Here is a 23897-nt window from a genome sequence, read left to right as displayed (position 1 = left end):
TTGAATTAAAGTAAAATGCACTTGAAAGAGCAGTAAATGTAGGAAGAGGAGAGAAAGTGAGGTGATGTACCTGGTATGAACATCTTAATGTCTTTACTCAAAATGGCTGAAGGAATGAAAAACAAAAAACGAACAATATTCTTTGCAGATAATTGAAAACATCTCGGGTTATGTAGTGTAACCCTTGTTCCCTGAAAAAGGTGGAAAGAGATGCTGCGCTGAGAAAAGCGCTTTGGGAACAATCCTACATTGTGTCCAGCTGTGAATGTGTGTGTAACACGTCAATGAAAATTGACCAGAATTTATAGCCTCGGCTGGTGAGATCATTGGATGCACCTGTGGCCTGGCTATAAATAGACGCGTCACCAGCGTGTCGTCAGATATATTTTTTCTGAAGAGCAGTCCTGGGACATCCCAGTGCGGCAAAGAAGCGCAGCATCTCGTTCTGCTTTTTTCAGGGAACAAGTGTTACACTATGTAACCCGAGAAGTTCCCTTTAAAAAAAGCTTCACTAGGATGCTACGCTGAGAAAAGCGCTTTGGGAATGAGAATACCCATGCCGCCGCACTGAGGCTGTCCGGACCCCTACGGTTGTGAAGTGTGTTCACAAGAACGCGAGAGGTCTCAGACATGAGCTTGTGATGTCGACTCAAGGACATAAGAGCCTGGAGTAGCATGAACATCCAAACAATAAAATTTTATGAATGTGTGCAGAGAGGACCAGCCTGCCGCATCACAAACTTGCTGCAGAGGGACCCCTCTAGCCAAGGCTTTAGAGGAGGCGATCCCTCTGGTGGAGTGAGCCCTGATACCTACTGGCAAAGCTTGACCGCGCGCCTTGTAGGCCAGGGCAATAACATCCCTCACCCAATGTGACATAGAAGTCTGTCAGACGCTGATTCTAGAGGTTCAAAGGGGTCTCAACTAGACCCTCAAGGACTATTGCTAAGTCTTATGAAGAGGTCATGGTCCTAGCAGGGGATGCCTCTCAAAGGGCACCCCGTCCATCAAGGCGTGGCAAGCAGAAATGGTGGTCACATAGACTCTGAGAGTGGCGGGGCATGTGCCTGCTGACAGTTCTTCCTGCAGAAAGTCCAGAACTGAAGCAATCTGGCAAAGAGGTCCTCTTCTGCCCTGTAAAATCTCAACCATATTTGTTCCAAATGGAGGGAGCCCTAGCACTTAAAATGTTCTCGATAACCTCAGGAGTAAGCCCTATGTACCTCAGTTGGTACCCTTCAGGGGCCAAGTGTGAAAGGTTCTACAATTCGGGCCGGGGATGAAATATTGTCCGCTGTGCCTGAAAGAAGGTCCTTCCTGTTCGGAATCGCCCAAGGCAAGCCGTCGAGGAGAGATATTAACCCCGAGAACCATACCCTGTTCGGCCAGCGTGGCGCTATCAGTAAGAGGCAACACCCTTGCTGGCGAACTCTGGCCAAGACTCCCGGGAGCAGCGAAACCTGGGAAAAATGCATACAGATGCATTCAGGGCCATGTATGCGCCATCCCGTCCAGACCCAGGGGGGCTGGGTGACTCAGGAAGAAGTAGAGGAGACATTGCGCTGTTCATAGAGGCGAAGTGGTCCTCTTCTGCCCTGTAAAATATCACCCAGATTTGTTCCACTACCTAGGGGTGGAGTTTCCACTACCCCGCCGGTATTTTCTGTCTGGACATTAAATCTGCTCCCACATACAGGCATCCAGGGATATAAACTGCCCTGAGTGACAGGGGCTTGCCTTGGGCCCCAAGGAGAATCAAACGTGCCAGAAATTTAGCTGACATGAATGTGGACTTCCTTGATGTAAGAGACTACCGCTGTATTGCCCACCCGCACCAAGACATGGCGGCCTCTGGAATAGATGGCCAGAAATACCGCCATCAACTCGAGACAGTTACTGTGACAACCGAGCTGATGACCCTCCCATTCCCCTTGAGCTGGACGACCACTTAAGACCACTACCCAGCCCGTCAGGGAGGCGTCTGTCGTTAGCAACCTGCGACGACGAGACGCACCTAGAGTTGGATCCAAGGTAAGAAACCGGGGTCTGAACCACATAGAAAGGAAACGAAGCCTGCGGCGCGTAACCATTATTAGCCTTAGGGGACCGGCCCTTGGATGAAACCCCCTGGCTTTTAGCCACAGCTGGAATGGTCTCATGTGCAAAAGGCCCGAAGTGATCACCGTGGATGCAGATGCCATGAGACCTAGTATTCGTTGATACTGACGAGCAGTGCAACCTTGACCTAGCCTGACCTTGCTCAGGGTGTTCTGAATGATTCATGCGGGAGACAATTGTGCCTGCATCGTGATTGAATTCCATATAACCCCCAGATAAGTGATTCCCCGGGTGGGAGAAAGACGTTAAGTCTCAGACCCGGAGAAACCAGATGAGCTAAGACGATATCCTTGTGCTGAACTGCCAATTCTTGGAACTGCGCTAGGATCAGCCAGTCGTCTATGTAATTCAGAATGCGGATGCCCCGGAGTCGCAAAGGAGCCAGTGCTGCATCCCTGCATTTCATGAATATGCGGGTTATTAAGGCTAGGCCGAATGGAGGAACCCGATACTGGAAGGCTTCGCCCCCGAAAGCGAACCTCAGGAACTTCCTGTGCTGTGACGGAATTTCTATGTGAAGATATGCATCCATGAGATTGATGGTGACCAGCCAAACGTGATGTTGGGCTTGTGACACGATCGTCTTGATAGTTAGCATCTTGGACTTGAACACCCTGACTGGGCAGTTCAAGCCTTGAAGATCTAAGAACGGACGCAACCCCCCACCCTTTTTGGGAACCAGGAAGTCTTCTCTGTAATAACCTGACTCTTTTTCTGGAAGGGGAACATGTTCTATGGCCCCTTAGATCGAGAGATTTTGCAGTTCTTTTCACAGTAGAAATGCCTGCTCGGGTTTACGGTAGTGGGGACCACGCCATTGAAACACAGAGGGAGGCATGCGAATTGAATTCTGTAGCCCTTCTCTACTGTTCTTAGGACCCACAAAAATATCTGGCAGAAGTTTCCACGCTGACTGGTACTCTGAGATGGGTATTAATTTAAGACTTCCTGTTGAGGGGGTGTTGAGTGTTCCGCGTCCTGGATTAAGGCAAGAAGCAACGGTACACCCAACTCTTTGTTGGAAGCCTCTATCACCTGAAACATCAAAGGCGGCGGGAGTGAAGAGGTTTCGTGAGGGTATCGGGAGGGCCGAAGTGGATGGTACACACGCCCCGTCCCGAGGGGAACTACCCCCACAAGGCTGGGTACAAGACCGTTTCTTTTAGAAATCACGACCCTGAGGTCCTGCTTGGGCGGCTGTTGAGGGCGACGAGACTGTCCCCTGAGTGCGGCGAGGGAGGAACTGCTCGAAGGCCTCCTCGTGGCTTTTCGCCTCTTGGAACCTGGAGATAACCGTGCTCATGGCGTCTCCGAATAGGCCAGTAAGCGAAACCGGGGCATCAAGGAGGAAAACTTTATCCTTGTACCTGATGTCCGAAAGGTTGAGCCAAAGGTGCCTCTCCGCGCTGACCAAGGCAGACATAGACCGGCCAATAGCTGGGGCTGTTTGCTTGGTCGTGCGGAGAGAAAGATCTGTGGCTCGACGAAGCTTGTCGAGCGCAGCACCCACACTCAGGTCGTACAGCAGGTCAGCCTGGTAAGCCTATAATACAGCCATTGTGTGCAGAGCAGCACCAGCCTGACCTGCTGCTTGATAAGCCCTCCCCACTAAAGTGGAGGTCATTCTGCAAGGCTCTATGAGGAGAGAGGGCTTTTTAAATGACGATGCCGAGCCCGGCGAGAGATAGCCCGCAAGTGTCTCTTTGACCGGCGGCATCATTGAAGGTCATCAAAGAAAGGAAGGTACTAATATAGAGTTCCCTTCCTTTTTATTGTTTTATTTATTTATTTTTTTAGCCACCAGACAGAAATCTGTTTTATAGTTTGGAGCGTTTGGGGGGGGGGGGGCTCTTGTTCACATGGCCAGTCTAGCTGTAGTCTGGTCACAGCCTGAGTAACCACCTCGAGTAATTTCTCAGCCACTTTATTATTTTGCGTGGAATGTACAGAGATTCAGCCCCCCCCTCGTGAAACAAAGAGGCACCGAGGCGCACTTCAGGCTTACAAGAAGGATCAGCTGGATCTGCGGAGAGACCGATCGATAGGGACGGACCCGTCTCTCGCTCCTCAGCCAGATATATGCGAGAGCCCCACGATGAAAGAGTGGGCGCTGACTCCTGGAAGTAAGTGAGGCGAGCGCGAAGCATTTCGCCCGAAAGCAGATCGCAATGCTCGCACCCACCCCGCTCCAACGCGAGAGCAGCATGCTCTTCCCCCAAACAAACAAAGCAAAACTGATGCGTGTCCCTCTCGGCAATAGAGCGTAAACAAGGGAATACGCATCGTTTGCTGTGATTCTCAGTCATTCTCTCTCTATTTATATATACAGTATATATATATTTATAGAAAGCAGAGAAAGGAGAAAAGGTTCACTGCGCACTGCCAAACCAAATTCGAACTCCTAGCAGAGAAAAGAAAGTTTGTGACAGGCTTGTGAGACACACACACACAGAATGGGCTCTGAAAAAAATGGATCTGATGACACGCTGGTGACGCGTCTATTTATAGCCTGGCCACAGATGCATCCATTGATCTCACCAGCCGAGGCTATAAATTCTGGTCAATGTTTATTGACATGTTACACACACATTCACGGCTGGTCACAACGTAGGATTGTTCCCAAAACGCTTTTCTCAGCGCAGCATCAAAGTGAAGCTTTTTGTAAAGAGAACAAGGATAAAACACTGTGGCAGGGCGGAGGGCGGGGCCGGGTTGTGATTATACACACCCGGTCCCTTATCAGGCTAATTAAGCCTCCGAGAGGAATAAAGGCCGATGGCAGACGGTGGTGCGAGGAGAGAGAGATCGTTTACGGACATGTCCGTCATGTGTGTGTGTGTTTGTCTTTTTTTTAAGTTCATAATTAAAATATTATTTATATCGTCATGCTGGTTCTCGCCTCCTCCTTTCCATTGAACTGATTACAAGCCCCTTTTTAATTGTTCCGGAGTGAAAACGTGTACACTGTAGGGCTGCACGATTTGGGGAAAATGTCATATTGCGATTATTGAGGCTAATATTGTGATATGCGATTGCGATATAATAAACAAATGGTAACATGAGTCAACTTGCTTGGTTATCAAGGAAAATGCACAAATAGATTACTGATAATGCTGAAATGTGTATCTCTCAACTCACACATACAAACTAGCAACAAAAACAACTATAAATGCAGTGTTTTCAAATTAAAATAATAATTTTGGGGGGGGAGAAGAGCGTCTACGTGTTAGAGTGCGCTTCAGCGGGCGGAACTTTACTCTCCCGGTCTCGACTCCCGCTCAGATTGTGTCTCCTCCGCGACTGGTTGAAGCGGCTCTGATCGCACCGAGAATGCCAGTTTTGGAGTTTGTGTTTATTTACCTGGCATAGGCCTACTCCCGTATAATATGAACTTGAATTAAGGATGAAATAAAGATATATCGCCAAGCTATGATCTGTGTTATTTTTTCTGGACACCAGTTCAGTGTCGGTCAGCTCGGTATCATCCATCCATCCATCCATCCATCCATCCATCTATCTATCTATCATTATTAAAATTAAAAGTTAATTTCATACCCTGTTTACAATATACAGTATAAAATATATGAATTCAAAATCATGGAAAAATTGGCCAGTGATACTCAATGTTTGCATTGTTAAAAGTGAAGTCTGTAATTTGCATGCCACTTGTGGAATCAAACAGACTTGAATAGGGATGGGGGATGAATTTCGATATATCGCAAACCAAAAAAAATGGTCATTTAAGTGTTATTATATCATATTGAGATTATATTGATTTGTGAAACTCATAATGTATATCGAAATGAATTGTGAGATAACCACGTCGTCACACACCTACAGCTGAAGGTTTCAAAACCGGTTTCAGAAACACTCCCATGCCCCTACTATCTGCCCCTCTCTAGCCTCTTAGCTGTATAGCTGACAAGTAAACTGTATGCTTCAGAAAGAAGCACATTTAACCTTTTCAATTCTCTTTCCCTTCTTAAACAGTCTTTTTAATGTGTTGTTTTGATCACTGTCTGCTCTAGTGTTTCCTCCATGACAGCATTGCTTCCTGACATTTCAACACAGAGGCCCTGATCTAAACGGCACCGAGAATGGTTTGTAATTGTACCATACCAAACCATGCTCAGTGAAAATGCTAAGTACATGGTGAACTGTTACTCACCATGCTCAGAACAATTTGACCCGATGGTGAAAAGAGCGTCCATACAGGGTCCTCCTGAGCACCCCATTGACCATATAAATGGCAAATGTGACTCCCTATGATTTTGTGAACTTCACGGACAAAATAAAAGCCATTGCACCCCAAGTGCATTACATGGAGGTTAATGATTAATTATAATGGATGAACTTGGAAATTAGTGGAAAAAACATCCTCATCTACACACTTGCACTACAATTAAACTACTAGCCTATATTCGAAAGTGTTCTCAGCTTCTCAGTTCTTACCATTGTGAGCTGTATAATAGGGTCACTTGGCACTCAGTGTCCACACGTAGACTAAAGCACTGGTATCTGTTCATCAATAAATCTATTTTGGGCTTACTGCCATATCTCTTTTCTCTTCCCCAACAATTGCTGTGAAGTATTCCTTACACTCTCAGAATTTGTATACCCTTTTGGTTCCATTTGTTCAAACAGAATTAGGGAAACAAGCTTTTCAGTATGCTGGAACATTCTACAAAATGATTTAAAGATAAAAAGGCTTGTGTCAATGTGTACTTTTAAATATCTTTTTCGAGAATTTCGCTCATCATTTTTAAATGGCTTTGGTCAGAGAGCTTCTGCTAAAAACAATACTGTAAATATACATTAATACATTTTAAAAGAAGGTCTGATTATACAGCTGACGTGCTGAATACTAAATGCCCAAGTTGAAAACATAATGAGAGAAATAGCATTACAAGAATTCTGCTGTTTTATTTGTTTTATTCATATTTTATTAATTTAATTACTACTATATTTATTGTATTTGTATACACATGGATATGTTTAGGATATGTTTAGACCAGTATCTAAACATAACAAAGAACACAGTTTTACTAAATCAATCAAGACTCAATAAGGTTTGGATAGATTTAAGTCTTGTCTTATCCCTACGTTTCCTCTATAACCACTAGATGGCATCCTCACATTATATTCCAAATAGCCTCTTAGAGGAAATATACACTTCAGTAATGATTTTCCATTGACCTATGTATCTTTCTTATACTGACTACTTGTTTTTAAGTAAGAAACAACATTGAAGGTCATTTTCCTGCTGCTGTAGATATGTGTGCTTCTTAAAAGCTCTGAAGGTGCATGTGACATGCATTGTGATAGTGACCTGGGTAGGGTTGCACCAGCTGTGTGTAAGGTCTCACGTAAGTTGGGAGATAAAGTTAAAACTAAGGGCTTAGTTACTACTAGTTAGACTGTAACCAAGTGTAAGCTCTCCATAAAGTGATGTGCAGTTCTTTAATATGGTGTTTACCATAATTGATCCAATAAGCACACTTCAAATTTGCTCACAGAATTGTTATAAAGCTGTCAGTTTCAGTTTGATCTTGTTACGGTTGATGTTCAAACCTTGTTTGTTCAAGTAACTGTCAGCTTTAATATATTTTATCCCCATTGAAATATGATACGTAATAAAAGTAGATGTGATAATGTATATTTGTCCTATGTAAATAACAATATATAGGAACTGTATATAAAATAAATAAGGGGTGATACATAAATACTAATACAACAGGCTGGAAAAACAGGCATTCGTTCATTTTTAATATCCTATATATATTGTGAATGTATTGAAACTTGACAACGGTGCTTAAAAGTACGATTCTCTCTCTCTCTCTCTCTCTCTCTCTTTCGAGTGCATGCTGGGAGTGAGTGGGCGGAGCGTGGTGAGTGTGGAAGTGAGTGGTAGCCGACTGTGGCTGGTAAGAGTGCTTTTTTAAAACGTTTTTTTTTTTTTTTGGGTTATTGTATCGTTTTTGTGAGGATAGTCTGCTTCCAGCATTTTTGCTGGGAAGCATGGCGACTCCAAACACAATGGCTTTTGAAAATTTAACTCGGCGTCATGGAGTGAAGATCGATTCAAACGCTAACGTGGAAGATGTTTGTTTGGCTGTAGGAGACGTTGTGGGTCATGAAAACATTGTGTCCCCTTCGCGAATGAATAATGCATTTGTGCTTTTTTTTAGCACTATTGAGAAGGCGAATGAAATAGTGCAAAATGGTGTCGTAATCAAAGGTTCACTTACGCCGGTGTTTCCTCTGAGTACTCCCGCCAAGAAAATAATGATTTCAAATGTCCCTCCTTTTGTGAAAGATGAGTTAATCTTGCAGGAATTGTCACGTTATGGAAAGATAGTTTCCCCCATCAAAAAAATTCCGCTCGGATGTAAATCGCCTTTAGTGAAACATCTCGTGTCTTTTAGGAGACAGTCGAGCCGATCCAGGGAGTAAACAGCGCAGAGGCGCGGGCGTCTGGTTCTCCTGTTGATGATGGAAGTGTTGTGGCGGAGTCTGTGGCAGCAGAGAACGCGGTGGGGTTGAGTATATTATCTTCGGCATTTGTAGAACAAAACAGAGATATGGTAAATGAAGATCTGAGATTGAATGACTGTGAATTGGACATGGAAGATGAATCTACTTTCAAAACTCCAGTTAAAAGAAGAAAGAGTCGAAATGATAAAATCAGTAGGTCTAAACAGGGTAAAAAAAGTGACACTGCTGAAGATGAAATCATAGCTTCGGATGATGATGATTCTGATTCTAGCATTTCTGTGTGTTCAGAATTTTCTGCTTGTTCCCAAAATGAAGCAGTAAATATTTTGAACAAAGCTGAAGACATTAGTGTTTTTCTTCAGGAAATGAAAGGGCTAAAAGGTGTGCAGATTGAGGATTATTTTCCTAATCGTGCACAATTTGTGAAAGACGCCCGATATTTGATAAAGGAAGGGGCTTTTTCAGATCTCGAAGTGTACCGTTTACGGAAGTTTGTAAACAAGTTAAAAAAACAAATTCCTAGAGATGAGAAGAATGCTATGGTTTAAATCCCTAAGCTTGTTTTTTTTTGACCATATACACACTCTCTGTTTTTTCCCATCTTAGTTTCTTGTTGAACCTAAATAAAACTATGAGTCAACTAAAAATTGAAACTCTCAATTTAAATGGAGCTAGAGAAGTTCGTAAAAGGATGATGTTGTATGAATTTATAAATCAGAAGTCTGTTGATGTCATGTTTATACAAGAAACGCATAGTGATCAAAGAAATGAGGTGGACTGGAAAAGAGAGTGGGGAGGACAACTTTTTCTTAGTCATAAATCCTCTATTAGTGGAGGTGTTGCCATTTTATTTAGCAAAAATATGACTCCAGTGTCTTATGAATTTGTCGAAATTGAAAAAGGTCGTTTTTTAAAAGTTGTCGTTAAATTTGAAAAAATTGTTATGGTTTTTTTAAATATTTATGCTCCGAATAGTGGAGTGGAAAGAGTTTTGTTTTTAAATTTAGTCAACACTACTCTGAAAGGCCTAAATACAGATGATTTTTTAGTTTTAGGTGGAGATTTTAATTGTACCGAGAATGATAAAATAGACCGAAATCATTTAGAACCACATGTTGCATCTCAAAGAGTTATCAAGCAACTCGTTCAAACTTTTGATCTCTGTGATATTTGGAGAAATATGCATAAAAAATTAAGACAATATACATGGGTTCATTGTAAAGATAATGCATTGTCTTTGGCACGTCTTGATCGGTTTTACAGCTTTAAGCACCAGTTCAATATTTTTAAATATTGTCAAATTAATCCTGTTGGATTTTCAGACCATAGTGCGGTTCTTTGTTCTGTCCTAGTGAGCCATGTGAAGTCAAACAGCGCCTATTGGCATTTTAATACATCTTTTCTCGATGACAAACATTTGAAAGATTCTTTAACTTTTTTCTGGGATGTTTTTAAACAACAAAAGCACTTATATAGCTCTTTACAGCAATGGTGGGATTGCGGGAAAATACAAATTAAAAACTTTTGCCAGCAATACACTCTTAATGTAACAAGAGAAATAACTCGATCATTGAATATTTTAGAGACTGAGATAGTTGCTTTGTACAGTTTGTCTGAATCTACAGGCAAAAAAGAACATATTGAAGCTCTGACATCAAAGAAAACTTTATTGGCAAACCTGTGGGACATTAAGGCACAGGGAGCGCTGGTTCGTTCACGTTTCCAGAAAGTTACACAAATGGATGCACCTTCCAAATTTTTCTTCAGTATGGAGAAAAAAAACAGTCTAAGCAGAATAATTCATTCCTTGGTATCTGATACAGGGCAGGAATTAACTAAAACTCCTGAGATAAGATAAGTTGCTGTACAGTTTTATAAAAAATTATATACAGCTGATTTAATAAATGAAAAGATGACTAGTAGTTTTTTTGAAGGTCTGCCAAAACTTGATGAAGAGAGCAATGAAAGTTTGCAACAACCTTTGACAGAGCAAGAGCTTTACACAGCAATGATGAGTATGGAGAATGGGAAATCCTCCGGGATTGATGGGTTACCCATTGAGTTCTATAAAACTTTCTGGCCCATTTTAAGAGAAGATCTCTTATTAGTGTTTGATGAAAGTCTCATTAATGGGTTTCTTCCTCTCAGTTGTAGAAGGGCAGTTATCACTCTATTGCCCAAAAAAGGTGATCTTCAAAATATAAAAAATTGGAGGCCTGTTTCTCTCTTGTGCTCCGAGTATCAAATCTTGTCCAAAACTCTGGCTACAAGATTGAGTAAAATAATAAGGAAGGTGATACTCTACGATCAAACATATTGTGTACCAAATAGATCGATTTTTGATAATATAACTCTAATCAGAGATGTTCTAGAAGTTTCAAAGCTGTTTGGTATAAACATTGGCCTTATTTCTCTAGACCAAGAGAAGGCATTTGATCGGGTTGAACACCTTTATTTGTGGCATACTTTGCAAGCTTTTGGTTTTAATTCAAGTTTTATTAGTATGATCAGAACAATGTATTGTGAAATTGAGAGTCTGATCAAAATTAATGGTAGTTTGTGTGCCCCCTTTAAAGTACGGAGAGGGGTTAGACAAGGTTGTGCCCATGTCTGGGCTATTATATGTGCTGGCTATAGAACCACTGCTTTCTATGTTACGAAACAAGTTAAAGAGTCTAACATTGCCACAGTGTAATAATGCTTTTTATTTATCTGCATATGCTGATGACGTTATTGCTTTTATAAATGATAGTGATGATGTTGAAATGTTAAAACAAATTGTTAATGATTTTAAAGAGATTTCATCAGCAACTGTAAATTGGGGGAAAAGTGATGCTTTATTGATTGGAAAATGGGAAGGAGGAAATCCCATTCTACCTGGAGGCTTACTATGGCAAAAAGATGGGTTAAAATATCTTGGTGTTTTCTTGGGCAATGAAGCTTTCATGCAGAAGAACTGGGAAGGAATGGCAGATAAAGTAACAGGACGTTTGAAAAAATGGAAATGGCTGATTCCTCAGTTGTCTTTTAAAGGACGCACGCTCATTATCAACAATCTTGCGGCTTCTTCCCTCTGGCATAGACTTGCATGCATTGACCCACCTGTTGATCTCCTACCAAAAATTCAAGCAGAAACTGTGAACTTTTTTTGCGACAATTTGCATTGGATCCCTCAAAGTGTTTTGTTTCTGGCCAAAGAAGATGGAGGCCAAGGTCTAGTGCATTTGGCTAGTAGATGTGCTGCGTATCGGCTTCAGTTTTTGCAGAAATGTATGCTGGGATCTGAAAGACTGGTATGGAGACCAGTGGCTCAATGCATTTTACGTAGAATAAGTGGACTCGGCCTGGACAATGTTTTGTTTTTAATGGACTCTAAAAAATTTGATTTTAGAGGGGTTCTTGCTTTCTATTGAAGTGTCTTTAAAATATGGAGTCTGTTTAAGCCTCAGTGGATGGAACCATTAATGTCCCTGTACTGGCTACTGGAAGAGCCCATTGTGTGTGGAGCACGTTTCGATGTATCTGGGGACTAAATACCGGGTCTTAAAGATTTGTTGTACAGAAGTGGATCTCTACAGTTGAAACACATTATAAATAATGCAGGTCCTGATTTTAAAGATGTAGAAGCAGTTTCAGCCTTTTTCAAGGTAAAATCTGCACGATACATTAAACGTTTTTTAGATAAGCTGCAGGGTGCTTTGAATGTACAAGAAAGAAACTTAATTGATGAGTATAATAAGAAATGTATATTTCCAGACTGTGAAGATTTCTTTCCAGATATAAGTATTGTACCTGATCTTACTTCATTTAAATATATAGTAGCGCATAAATTGTGACTTAGTCGCCCATTTAAGCCACAACTAGACTAAGTTGTAACTTGCATATAGCTGGTACAACCGGCCCCAGGAATGGATGCAGTGCGTGCTGAATTCTGAATTGTCAGGTGGTAATTTGTGCATGGATCGCAGAGAGTAGCATGAGCCTCCCATGCTGTGAGTCTCCACGGTGTCATGCACAGCATGTCACGTGATAAGATGCGTGAATTGACTGTCTCAGAAGCTGATGCGACTGAGACTTGTCCTCTGCCACCCGGATTGAGGTGAGTAACCGCACCACCACAAGGGCCCACTAAGTAGGGGGAATTGGGCATTCAAAATTGGGAGGAAAAGGGGATAATATAAAAAAATAATCATTAAAAAGAGACAGTTTCAGTACGTGTTTAACAAATCAGTGTAAATACTTGTAAATAGTACATATTATTCAATTAAACAATAAGCGTGTAACAAAATGAATAATATATATATATATATATATATATATATATATATATATATATATATATATATATATATATATATATGCAATTTTATATCATATTTGTTTACTGAATACATGGATTTGTTCATTATTTAAAAACCAAAATGTGACCAAAATGATGAAAAACTATTAAAATATAAATATTAAAATTTATATTTTCTTAATGTACCTAGTTAGAAGGTCCCCTGTATAATTAACAGCATTAGCTTGGAGAAAATGTCTTTCATATGTAAGCAAAAGGGACATTATAACTGAAATATACCCATATGAACTGATATCGAGCGGAAATGGGAATCAAACTGAGAGCTTGTGAATTGGGAAATCTGTACCAATAACCAGCCCTACTGTACAGGCCCACGCCAATTCACTTATTCATATCAGACTCATGCACAACAGATAAGAGTTCAGATCTTTACTTCCAGGTTGTGTAGATTGGTGTCTATATAAATGAGCAACATCAGAAATTTCGTGGAAAATAGTGTAAAAGTTTCTGCTTACGAGGTTTAGAGTGAGATGGCCATAAGCATGCATTTTCAAGGCAGGAAGTAGGTTAGACAACTGTTTAAGAAATTTACGAAGTCTCAATAGTGTTACACACAGTAAATGGGCAGTATGAAAATAATTATGAGACAAGATATTCCTTTCAAAGTATTTAGTTACCAAATGGTGCAGGATCAAAATATATGGGATAATTTACAGGGTCACTGTAGCAAAATTAACTGTGACATAGAGTGGAGGGCTTTGCATCCTGCCATTTTGCTTCCCAAACTAACACCATTGGTTGAGCCAGAAGTTGACACATCAGATCGTTCAAACAGAGCAATGTTTTAATTACACCACAGAGCCAAAATGCTTAAAAAACCATGCCATGAATGCTTACTTTAATTTGTCTATGCATATTAAACGGGGATAGGGGAAAATATTTTAAGATTTACTAAACAAAAAATACACTGCGCCTTTAAGTGTGGACTGCATAGCAATTGTATTGTATTGCAAATCACTAAATTTGGTGACTGGATACTAAAGAAGCTGCATAGAAAAAATATTAAACCCCTAAGCGTACTCACGTCAAACTCATTGAGAGCGGCGGCCAGTTCGCCGATACCAGCGTGCCCGTGCTTCTCATCGGTGGGTGACGTGGCCTGGGCGGCACTGGAGATGCCCCCGATGGCCTCTTGGACCTGTTTGAAGACGTAGTCTCGGTTGGCACGTGTAGCGGCAACATCGGGGTGGCGCAGGAAGGCCTGTGAGGCCGTATAGAGCATGGTGGCGTTCTTCTTCAAAGCTCCGCGAGCGGCTGCCATCTCATCCCTGCACTGAGGGTCCTTAAGTTCCTACAACACACACACACACACACAAAAAAAAACATTTGGAGTCACTTAATTTAAGTTAATGCTGCTGTGTCAATTTGAGTAAATTAAGTTAAATGCTAATATCTTGCCAGATTATGATAGATTATGTTCTGGAATATCTGTAAATGTAATTGGAAAACATGCTTTTCCATGTTAATTCTATGATGCTTTTTGATTTAAAGATGGGCCTCATCTGCCTGTATATGACAGATTTCAATTATTACTTCAGTGAATGTTCCCGTTACATGATACTGTACGATTCTCTAGCATGCATATTCAATAGTCTACCTACCATCTGTTTGTATCAAGGTATATAGTATACTGTATTTAGTTTCGATAGCAGGGTACAGAGGCTGTAATCGTAATAAAGACACAGTTTTGGTCTCGAGCCCCAGTACACCTCACAAATTAATGAACTCCATGTACTTAATGGACACACTGGCAGCACTTCCTCAGAACGGAATATATAATATCCTCTAGGAACACAGCCCTAACTTGATGTAATACCTAGTGCTTGTTTGCATCAGGAAACAAGTAAAATATTGACAGTAACTGGGGAGCTTGTACTCACTCAAAGTTAATGTCTATATATCGGATGAAACGGAAGCATCACTCTAACCTTGTAAAGTATATGGTTTAACAGACAGAACTTTTTTTTTTATTTGTTATTAAATCCTTCATAAAAGACTTATAAGCGATAAACCAAACCAGATAGCTCACAGGTGAAATCACAATATCGCAAACTTTGATTTGAAGCCAAAAATATTCGAAAATTGGACAAAAACACAAAGGTAAATGACTGTGTACTTAACATATTTAAATGAGCGAATGAACTACAATTACATCAAGCACCGCCAATGACATAACTGAAATAAAAATTATGGAAAATATATAACAGTTGATTTAAAGTTGTTGAGTATAAGTACAAAATCAATATATAACCCACTGTTTAGGGCTGTCACGATTATGAGATTTGGCAGAAGATTCATTGTCAAACAAATAACTAGGATTATTACAATTAATTGTCTGTTTTAGGGATCTCACGAATATGCTGATCATGATGATTATTTATGTGTTTTAGGGCTTTAACGATTATGACAATTAATTGTCAAACAAATGTTGTACAATGTATAATTTTGTCTTAGGTGTATGTGTGATAATAAACTTTAAGTAATTTATTCATATTTAACTTTTACATGATTTCCTTTAAGCCTTTAAAAAAATTAGAAATTACATTCAAAATAATATTTAAAATATCTAAATATTTAAAATATCTGCTTGGTCAACTTTAGTCTTGGTCCAATTTGTATTTCACTGCTGTTTTTAGAACCCAGCCAACCTGAATATATACAGTATTATATGATATGATATGCTATGATATGATATGATATGATATTATATTATATTATAGTCAATTAAGCAATAGTAAAATATTTATGTCCAAAAATTATTTACTTTCACAAGTTATTTTAAGGCTCTCCAATTAAACCCATGTTTCTTCATTCTATCATCTCCTAAGAAATAGAGAAAGTGGGTATGACACAGAATAGTGGGCTCCTCTGTGAATGAACCCAGAGCAACAAATAATTTGCCAATATACAAATGTTAAATTAAAGTGAAACCAGAAACCGGTGTGCATTCACTAAAATCCTCGTTTATATATTTGCGGGAGTTTGTCGCGAACCCTGCAGATGGCGCGTTATCTCAAATAATTACGATTAGATCAAATAACCAAGATCCATCGATTACTTAATAATCGAGAAAAGCCATCCAATGTTAAACATGATATATATACATATACACACACACACACACACACACACACTGATATATATATATTTATGAAGTTAAAATATTGTGGATTGATGGCATCAACAGAAACATATACTACTGATAAACAACCTCAGAGCTCACCGTAAGTCTGTCTTTAAAGGTTTGTCAGTTATTGTTAATAATCAATTCCCCAATAGAAAAATTTAATGGGATATTTAATACAACAGTAGCCTAAAATAATGACTAAATAGCTACTTTGCTATTGGTTAAGATTAACCAACATTAGTTAACATAAACCAATAGCTGTATAGTCTATTGGTGACGTGACGTCAACCAAAACGTTGCAGCGGAGCAAGTGCTAACATTTTGATGATTTTGCTTTGGAATAGATGTTGTTGTTTCGGTCTCACTTTATATTAGGTGTGTTTAACTACTATGTACTAACATTATAATACATACAATACAATGTACTTAATGTGTAGCTACATGTTGTTCTGCAAAATTCACACAAGATGTCACACATTTGCTGCTACTGATTTTGAGGCACGGGTAGGTTTAGGATAGGGATATGTGTTAAGGGTTAGGGTAAGGGTTGGGGTAGGGTTAGGTTTAGGGTTGACAGTTTAACTACAAATGTAATTAAATGATGGCACTTTAAATGTAAGTATAATGCAATAACACATACATTCATAATAAATATATTACCTAATATAAAGTGGGTCCTTTTGTTCTTTGAATTAATGTACACCATGTGAATTGTTCACAATAAGACCAAGAGTGTGTACTGAGAAAGTAAAGGGTGTCAATCTTGATATCATAATGGCTTTATACACAATAATAGCTGTTTGATTGTTGTTGCAGATATTGTAAACAGTCCACAGGATCAGTGTCTAGAGCGATACTCCGTAATACCTGCTGTCTGCGAGCCGCCACATAGTTGAGCTTAACCATCTCTTTCCCAAACTCCTTAAAACGATTGGCCAAGTCCTGCTCATTGGTGGCATTCTTAACAGCTTCAAGAGCTTCCTCAACCTACAAAATAGACAAATCAACACATACAATCATTCCATGGTTTAACAGTTTAAACACCATCCATGAAGTAGATGAAGTACAAAAGTTAAAAGTTCCTTAAAGCACTTCAATTGATACGGTTGAGTGACTGTTAACTTTCATTGGCAAAACGTGCCTTCACTAACAATCCTCCTGGGACATATATTATGGAAATTCTGAACTCAAATCAGTTTTGTTTTACTTTAAAGAAGAAAAGTAGAAGAAGAAAAAGGTGATAATCAGTCCCTTGTGGGACATCCGAAGTTTGTCAGCCACATCCCACACTCCACAAATTCCTATTGAGCTTCAGTTATGTTTCAGAGATGTTTAAAGGGATAGTCAATCCAAAATGATAGTTCTGTCTTCATTTACTCATCCTCTTGTTGTTCCCATATGACTTTCTTCTGTGGAGCAAAAAGGGAGATGCCAGGCAGATTGATAGCTACATTCACCATTCACTTTTTATTACATCCTTTTTTTTATACAATGAAAGTTAATGGTGACTGTGATTAACATTAGGCCAAACACCACCATTTGTGTTGTACAGCAGAAACAATGTCATATGGATATAGAACGACATGAGGGTGAGTAAATGTTTACTGAAACGTATTTTTTGTTTAAACTACAATATCCCTGTAATATGCTTAATTATTATACAACACAGAGGCTGCTGGTTAAAAACTGGCTTAGTTTTGAATTGACTAAAATAAACTGTAAGGCTATAGTGGAAACGTTTAATTGTATCTGTTGTCTCAACATCACTAGAATAGAATATTATAACTAGAAGCTAGGGATTATGGGCAAAACTGTGTGAAGATTGAGGTATGAGAGCAAAAAGCCTTAGTTCACCCCATCTAAAATAGCCTTCACTGGCTTGAAAATGCAAATTCAAAATGTAAAGCTTAACTGATGACCGTCGGCAAGAGAAATGAAATATGAATGTGCTATTTATGCATTTTAATAGTTATTCAAATGTTGTGCTATGAGGCCATTGCTGCAGCAATATGTGTTTTGCAAACAGACAACAGGCCTGGAGATAAAGACACAGCAGAAGTCTCCAAAGCTCCCTGTTTCTATAATAAATATAAAGATATGTTTGTGCCCTTGAATCAAAAAGAGTATCAATGTACAGTTCTGCTCATACTGTAAGTGTAAATACCCCTTGCAGAATCTGTAAGGTTTTTAAATAAGATTCTGTGAACCATAAAAAACAGTATTTGTTTGTATTATTTTACTGATGAAGAAATTTACATATATTCCACAAAAATGCTGCAAGCAGTCATTGATGATCAAGGAGGCAGCGCACGATATTAAAGGGATAGTTCAGCCAAAAATGAAAATTAACTAATTTACTAACCATCATGCCATCCCAGATGTGTATTATTTTCTTTCTTCTGCACAACACAAACACATTTTTTTAGCAGAATAGATCAACTCCATTGGTCCTTTCATAAGATTCCAGTGGTTAAATCCATGTCTTCAGAAGCTATATGATAAGTGTAGGTGAGAAAAACGATCAATATTTAAGTGCCTTTTTACTATATATATCCACTTTTACTTTCACATTCTTTCATATCTTGAAAGTGAAAGTAAAAAAATGACTAAAATATGTATCTGTTTCTCACCCACACCTATCATATTGCTTCAGAAGTCATTCATATAAACACTTGAGTCTTATGAATTACTTATATATGGCCTTTATATGCTTTTTGGACCTTCAAAGTTCTGTCCACCATTCACTTGCATTGTATTGACCTACAGAGCTGAAATATTCTTCTAAAAATTCATGTTTCTGTTCTGCAGAATAAAGAAAGTCATACACATCTGGGATGGAATAATGGTGAGTAAATGATGATAGAATTTATTTTTTTGGTGAACTATCCCTTTCATAACCCAGGGTTTTTTTAACAGGATCATTTCAGTTAATATTTTGTCTTTTGAAATATACTTAAATATCTGTTATGTAGCTTCTTCAAAGATTTTCATTTTGAAAATTGCTAGACATCAAGAGAGTATAAAGAGGACATAGCTGTTAAAACAACCAATCAGAGATGAAGGGTAAAGCTAGACAGGGAGATGATATGGAAACAAGAACGTACAATTTTGAGGTGAGCCAGGAGCCTCATGACGTCAGCCATGTCTGCCAGGATGAGGAGGCGAGTGACGGCAGAAAGGAGGGCACGGGCCGCACGAACCATAGTGCCACGTTTCACAGAGGAGCAGGGGTCATCAGCAAACTCTGAGGAGGCCACACGCATCGTATCACCTGCACAATATATAATAATAAGCAGGACAAGACAAAACAACAAATGTTTACTGGTATTCCACACAGCAAATCCCTCAAGCTTTTCTAAAAATACTCTTGATTATTAACCAAACCAGACTGCATGGACATGCATATTGTTTATTAATGATGTGCATCTGTTTATCAGTGAAATAAACTGTGAATACAGACAAGACTGCCAAGAGTGCTCGTTAGTTGAAAAGCACACTTCAGAAACAGTATGTAAAGGGGTGCTGGTGTCTGAAAAATGATGTGCCAATTATGGTGAAACTATGCTGTTCATGAAATATGCACTATATGACTTTTGTGACTCAACATTTCGCAACTTTCATTAAACCTTTCATAATTTTAACCACAAAAGAGACATCAAAAGCATCATGTTATGACCCTTTGGTACATAACAGTATTGTGTCACATTGTCTCTCTTGCACACACACACATACACTACCAGTCAAAGAATGGACAAGCTTGACTGAATTTATTCTTACAAACCATTTAATCTAAAAAATAAATATTAACAAAAATAAAAATTGTGTATCAGGGCTGAATCTAGTGGGGTGCTGGGATGGTCTTTGCCCCCAAAGTGCATGTGAAGCATAGGGTTGAATTGTATCAGCATAGTGCTAACTCTACCCTAACCAAACCATAACCCCTCATAAGACATACACCAATTTATTTACAAAACCATGGACCGAATATGAAAGAAAAACAGCCAACAAGTGCCCGGCAAACATGATCCTTCAATACTGTTTAAAAAGCATCCCAGGTGGCACCTCATGAAATTGGTTGAGAGAATGCAGAGTGTGCAGAGCTGTAATCTAGGCTAAAATATGAGAGTTTTGATTTTATTGTATTATTTTAACATTGTTTGGGCATGACATAATCCATATACTTCCATATGTATATTTTTTTACTTTTTATGACTTTTCTATCATCCTAAAATAAAATAAAAAATACAATAATAAATCGTTACTGTAGTTTGATAATGTCCAAACTTGTGACTGTACAAAAACAGAGCAGTGGCTATACAGTTTAGCAACAACATGAGGAGTGTGTAAAGTATGACAGAATGTACATTTGTGGGTGAACTATCCCTTTCAAGCCTAAAAACAGTTTCGAACTACATCAGTAATTTTTTTTGTGAGCACCACGCTTGCTACAATGGTGAAAATGAGCAATTTATCTCATGGTTCATTCCTTGACCTTAAAGTAACTAGACTTTCCACCCTCCATCTGAAATGGGCCAGAGGCAGGAGAGAGTTGATTAATGACAGGTTACAAGAAGCCTGGCAGGGACATTTACAAATGTCATTTAATCTGAGAATGATATACAGAGTTGAAAGCAAGTTGCAAACTGAGTCCATAGAAATCTGGAGGGAGGTAGACAATACTTGTTTGGTCAGGTTGTTGTGTTTGCGTTCTCTGTTTTGGCTCTGCATGGGTGAATACCTGCATGAACACAATAAATACAGACATACTTTTTGTTTGTGTGTTGGGTTTGTGGTGCATTTCTCTAACATATTGAAGTGAAATGACAGAATGTCAACTGTTCTTAGCAGTGTCTTCCTGCTGTCCCTCTACATTCAGGGAAGATGTCAGCACTCTCCTCTGGCTCTCTATATTACTTTGGCAGATCTACCTTTACAGACCACAGTACGATTTAGTCTTATTTGTATTATAGCTATATATTAAACTTCTTATTGATCCCAGAAAAAAAAACAAAAAAAAACCTAATCTAACAAAGAAACTAGTGAATAGAATTCACTGTGTCACAAATCACTGACTTCTGTCCAGTATGTTACATTTTACACACATTTTACACAAATTAGTATCTTCTGATTAAAGGTAAGATGTGTTCCCTTTCTGTCACTCACTCAAAGTTTTGTTGATGTAGTGACCATAGGTGTCGCCCTTGGGAGCCCCAAACACCTCTGATCTTTGAGAAAAGGCCAATGGGAATTGCGATGCCACTCCCCCAGACAAATGGGTATAAAAGTAGCTTGCTAGCAAACACTCATTCAGATTTTCTCTTCAGAGCCGAGCAGTTGTGTTTCAGCGAGCTCAATTCCTCCGCTGATCCATTTACCTCTGCAAAGCTGTTGGATTTACGGCGCAATGCAGTAGCTTCTCCCCCTCTTGCACTGGTGGAGTGCAGAGAACATCCCTGGGTGCTTTAGCAGTCTAAAAGAGTGTATCCTTCCTCTAAAAGAGTATATTTCTAAAAGAGTGACACTGACAGAGAGTGTCTTTTTAAAGATGCCTTTCCATTTGTGTATAATTCCTGGTTGCAGTCATTACCTGCTTAGGTGTTTCCCACACGGAGACAGCGTTGTGGATGGGTCATGTTCTCACTGCGAGAGCATGACTATGGCAATGTTGCAGTCATGTTTTCCTTACTTCCTTCATGCTCGTTTGCCTGGGCCGAGACCGCCGGCTTGTCTCAGGGCGAGTTTGCGATCTCATTCGAGAATCAGTCGAGCTATGTGCCCTCTACCAGAAGACAGCCCTCCTGATTGTGCTCGCTTCCATCAAGAGGGTTGGAGACCTGCAAGCATTCTCTGTCAGCGGCACTTGCCTGTAGTTCGGCAGATGCTTGTGTCATCCAAAGACCTCGACCAGGCTATGTGCCCAAGGTTCCTATGACCCCTTTCAGGGACCAGGTAGTGAACCTGTAAGCGCTGCCCAGGGAGAAGGCAGACCCAGCCTTATTGTTGCTGTGACCAGTACGTGCTTTTCATACCTTTAGACTCTCTAAGCAGCTCTTTGATTGCTTTGGCGGACAGCGGAAAGGGAACTCTGTCTCCAAACAGAGGCTTGCCCACTGGGTAGTCGATGCCATCTCATTGGCCTATCAGACCCAGGCCGTGCCCGCCCCCTTGCGGGATCGAGCACACTCTACAAGAAGTGTGACATCCTCATGCACACTGGCCAACGGCACATCTCGAACAGACATCTGTAGAGCAGTGGGCTGGGGTGACACTACAATCTCTGGGTTGAGTCTGTTTTGTCCTGTGTTTTGTCAGGTCTGAGTATGTAGAACTCGGTAACATAGGACGAATGACCAGGTGTACCGCTTGCACTAGCACCTTTCACCTCCACTGAGGTGAACATGTGCGCATATACTCCCAAGTGAGTCCACTAAACTCATGCTCCCTGGATGTCTTTCCTTCTAAGCCCTCTGGTCTGGTCGAGTTCCCGACCAGACCCACTATGGGAACTAACTACTCTGTACTGGAATAGGTGCTCCACAGGGTTTGGCCATCATGGATTAATCTCCCTGTGTGTATTTTCCGCGGTACAGTCCCCCTGCTGGCGGACCTGCGTCTCCCTTGGGCAGTCCCCTCTGCCCCCCGGTCGCCGTGTTTTGCAGCAACTCCTCCCTCGCAAGATAGAATCTACCACCATACCAGTTCCACATGTGGCCTGAAAACCGATGTGACGTATTTGCCACATCTTTACCTCCCCAGCCTGGGCAGGATGTGGTCTCCACGGGGTCTTTTCCCCTTGAAAGAATAGGACTGGAAAAGAATGCCTTCCACGATGCGTGTTATAGCTAGATGGCCCCAGCCGCATCTAACACTCCACAAGGAGAAACATTGAGAAGAAAAGGCTGCGGTTGGCGCGGCCTGCTCCCATGCTTGCCACATCGCTTGTACTATTTTTAATGTTTGTTTTTTTTATTGTTTTTGATTGTGTTTTTTGTTTTTCTTTGTTTTGTTTGAAAACAAAGTAATTTTTTTTCTTCTTTTGTTAACTACAGTAGACATTCACATGCACAGCTGTAAATTAACTGGGTTATGTCGAAACGTTTATAGACATTACTTGGGTGTTTTATGTACTTCCATTTGCAGCGACTGTTGCATCATTATTTGAATATAATGTAAAACAACACAAATACAAAAACCTTTTTACAACTTTTTATGATAACAATGCAAAAACTGCTCTGAGAACTGCATTGAATGGACCGCTGTATTGACATATGGAGAACGAGCAAAGCCAGGACTGCTGGGGCAGAATAAAATGTGTTAAAATACTCCATTATTAAGCTGACCTTCAGCCGGGATGAGGTTAATGAACACATAATGACCCGAATGTCTTACCGGTCCTGAGTATGCGTGTGTGTGTGTGTGTGTGTGTGTGTGTATATGTGCATGCATGCGTGCGTGTGAAACAAGGGTTAAGGGACAAAGAAAATATTTTAGTGAGAAATTAGAAGCCAGTAATTTAAATCTAATTGCTACATGTGTCTCTATTATTCACCCACAAAAAAGGAAAAGTGACTTGGCAAAACTTTCAACAAAAGATAATCAGGCTACTGTACATGCAGGCAATTACAGAGGCAAACAAGGCTGATCTATAAAACACAGTACTATTTCAATAATTAATTATTTTACAGCATTTATATATCATGGTTAATGTTCAACAGTAAAAAACAAATTGAATAAAAAGCTGTATCTGTTAACATTAGTTAGTGCACTCTGAACAACTTGAACTAACATTGACAATTG

The 23897-nt window shown here is 40.0% G+C and overlaps 1 protein-coding gene across 3 annotated transcripts in view; it reads right to left on the bottom strand.

Moving 5' to 3' along the window:
* LOC127643737 (catenin alpha-2-like) overlaps window positions 1–23897 on the bottom strand; it is a 661581-nt gene that overhangs the window by 506830 nt on the left and 130854 nt on the right. For all 3 annotated transcript variants that reach the window (XM_052126592.1, XM_052126591.1, XM_052126590.1), the window contains 3 exons: window positions 19205–19371; window positions 16968–17087; window positions 13998–14264 (listed from right to left, as the gene is read on the bottom strand). In XM_052126592.1, the coding sequence (XP_051982552.1) occupies window positions 13998–14264; window positions 16968–17087; window positions 19205–19371 (554 nt within the window). The remainder of the gene's footprint in view (window positions 1–13997; window positions 14265–16967; window positions 17088–19204; window positions 19372–23897) is intronic.

Source organism: Xyrauchen texanus, chromosome 5, assembly GCF_025860055.1.
Source record: "Xyrauchen texanus isolate HMW12.3.18 chromosome 5, RBS_HiC_50CHRs, whole genome shotgun sequence".
Classification (NCBI taxonomy): domain Eukaryota; kingdom Metazoa; phylum Chordata; class Actinopteri; order Cypriniformes; family Catostomidae; genus Xyrauchen; species Xyrauchen texanus.
This window is presented reverse-complemented; position numbering and strand designations above follow the sequence as displayed.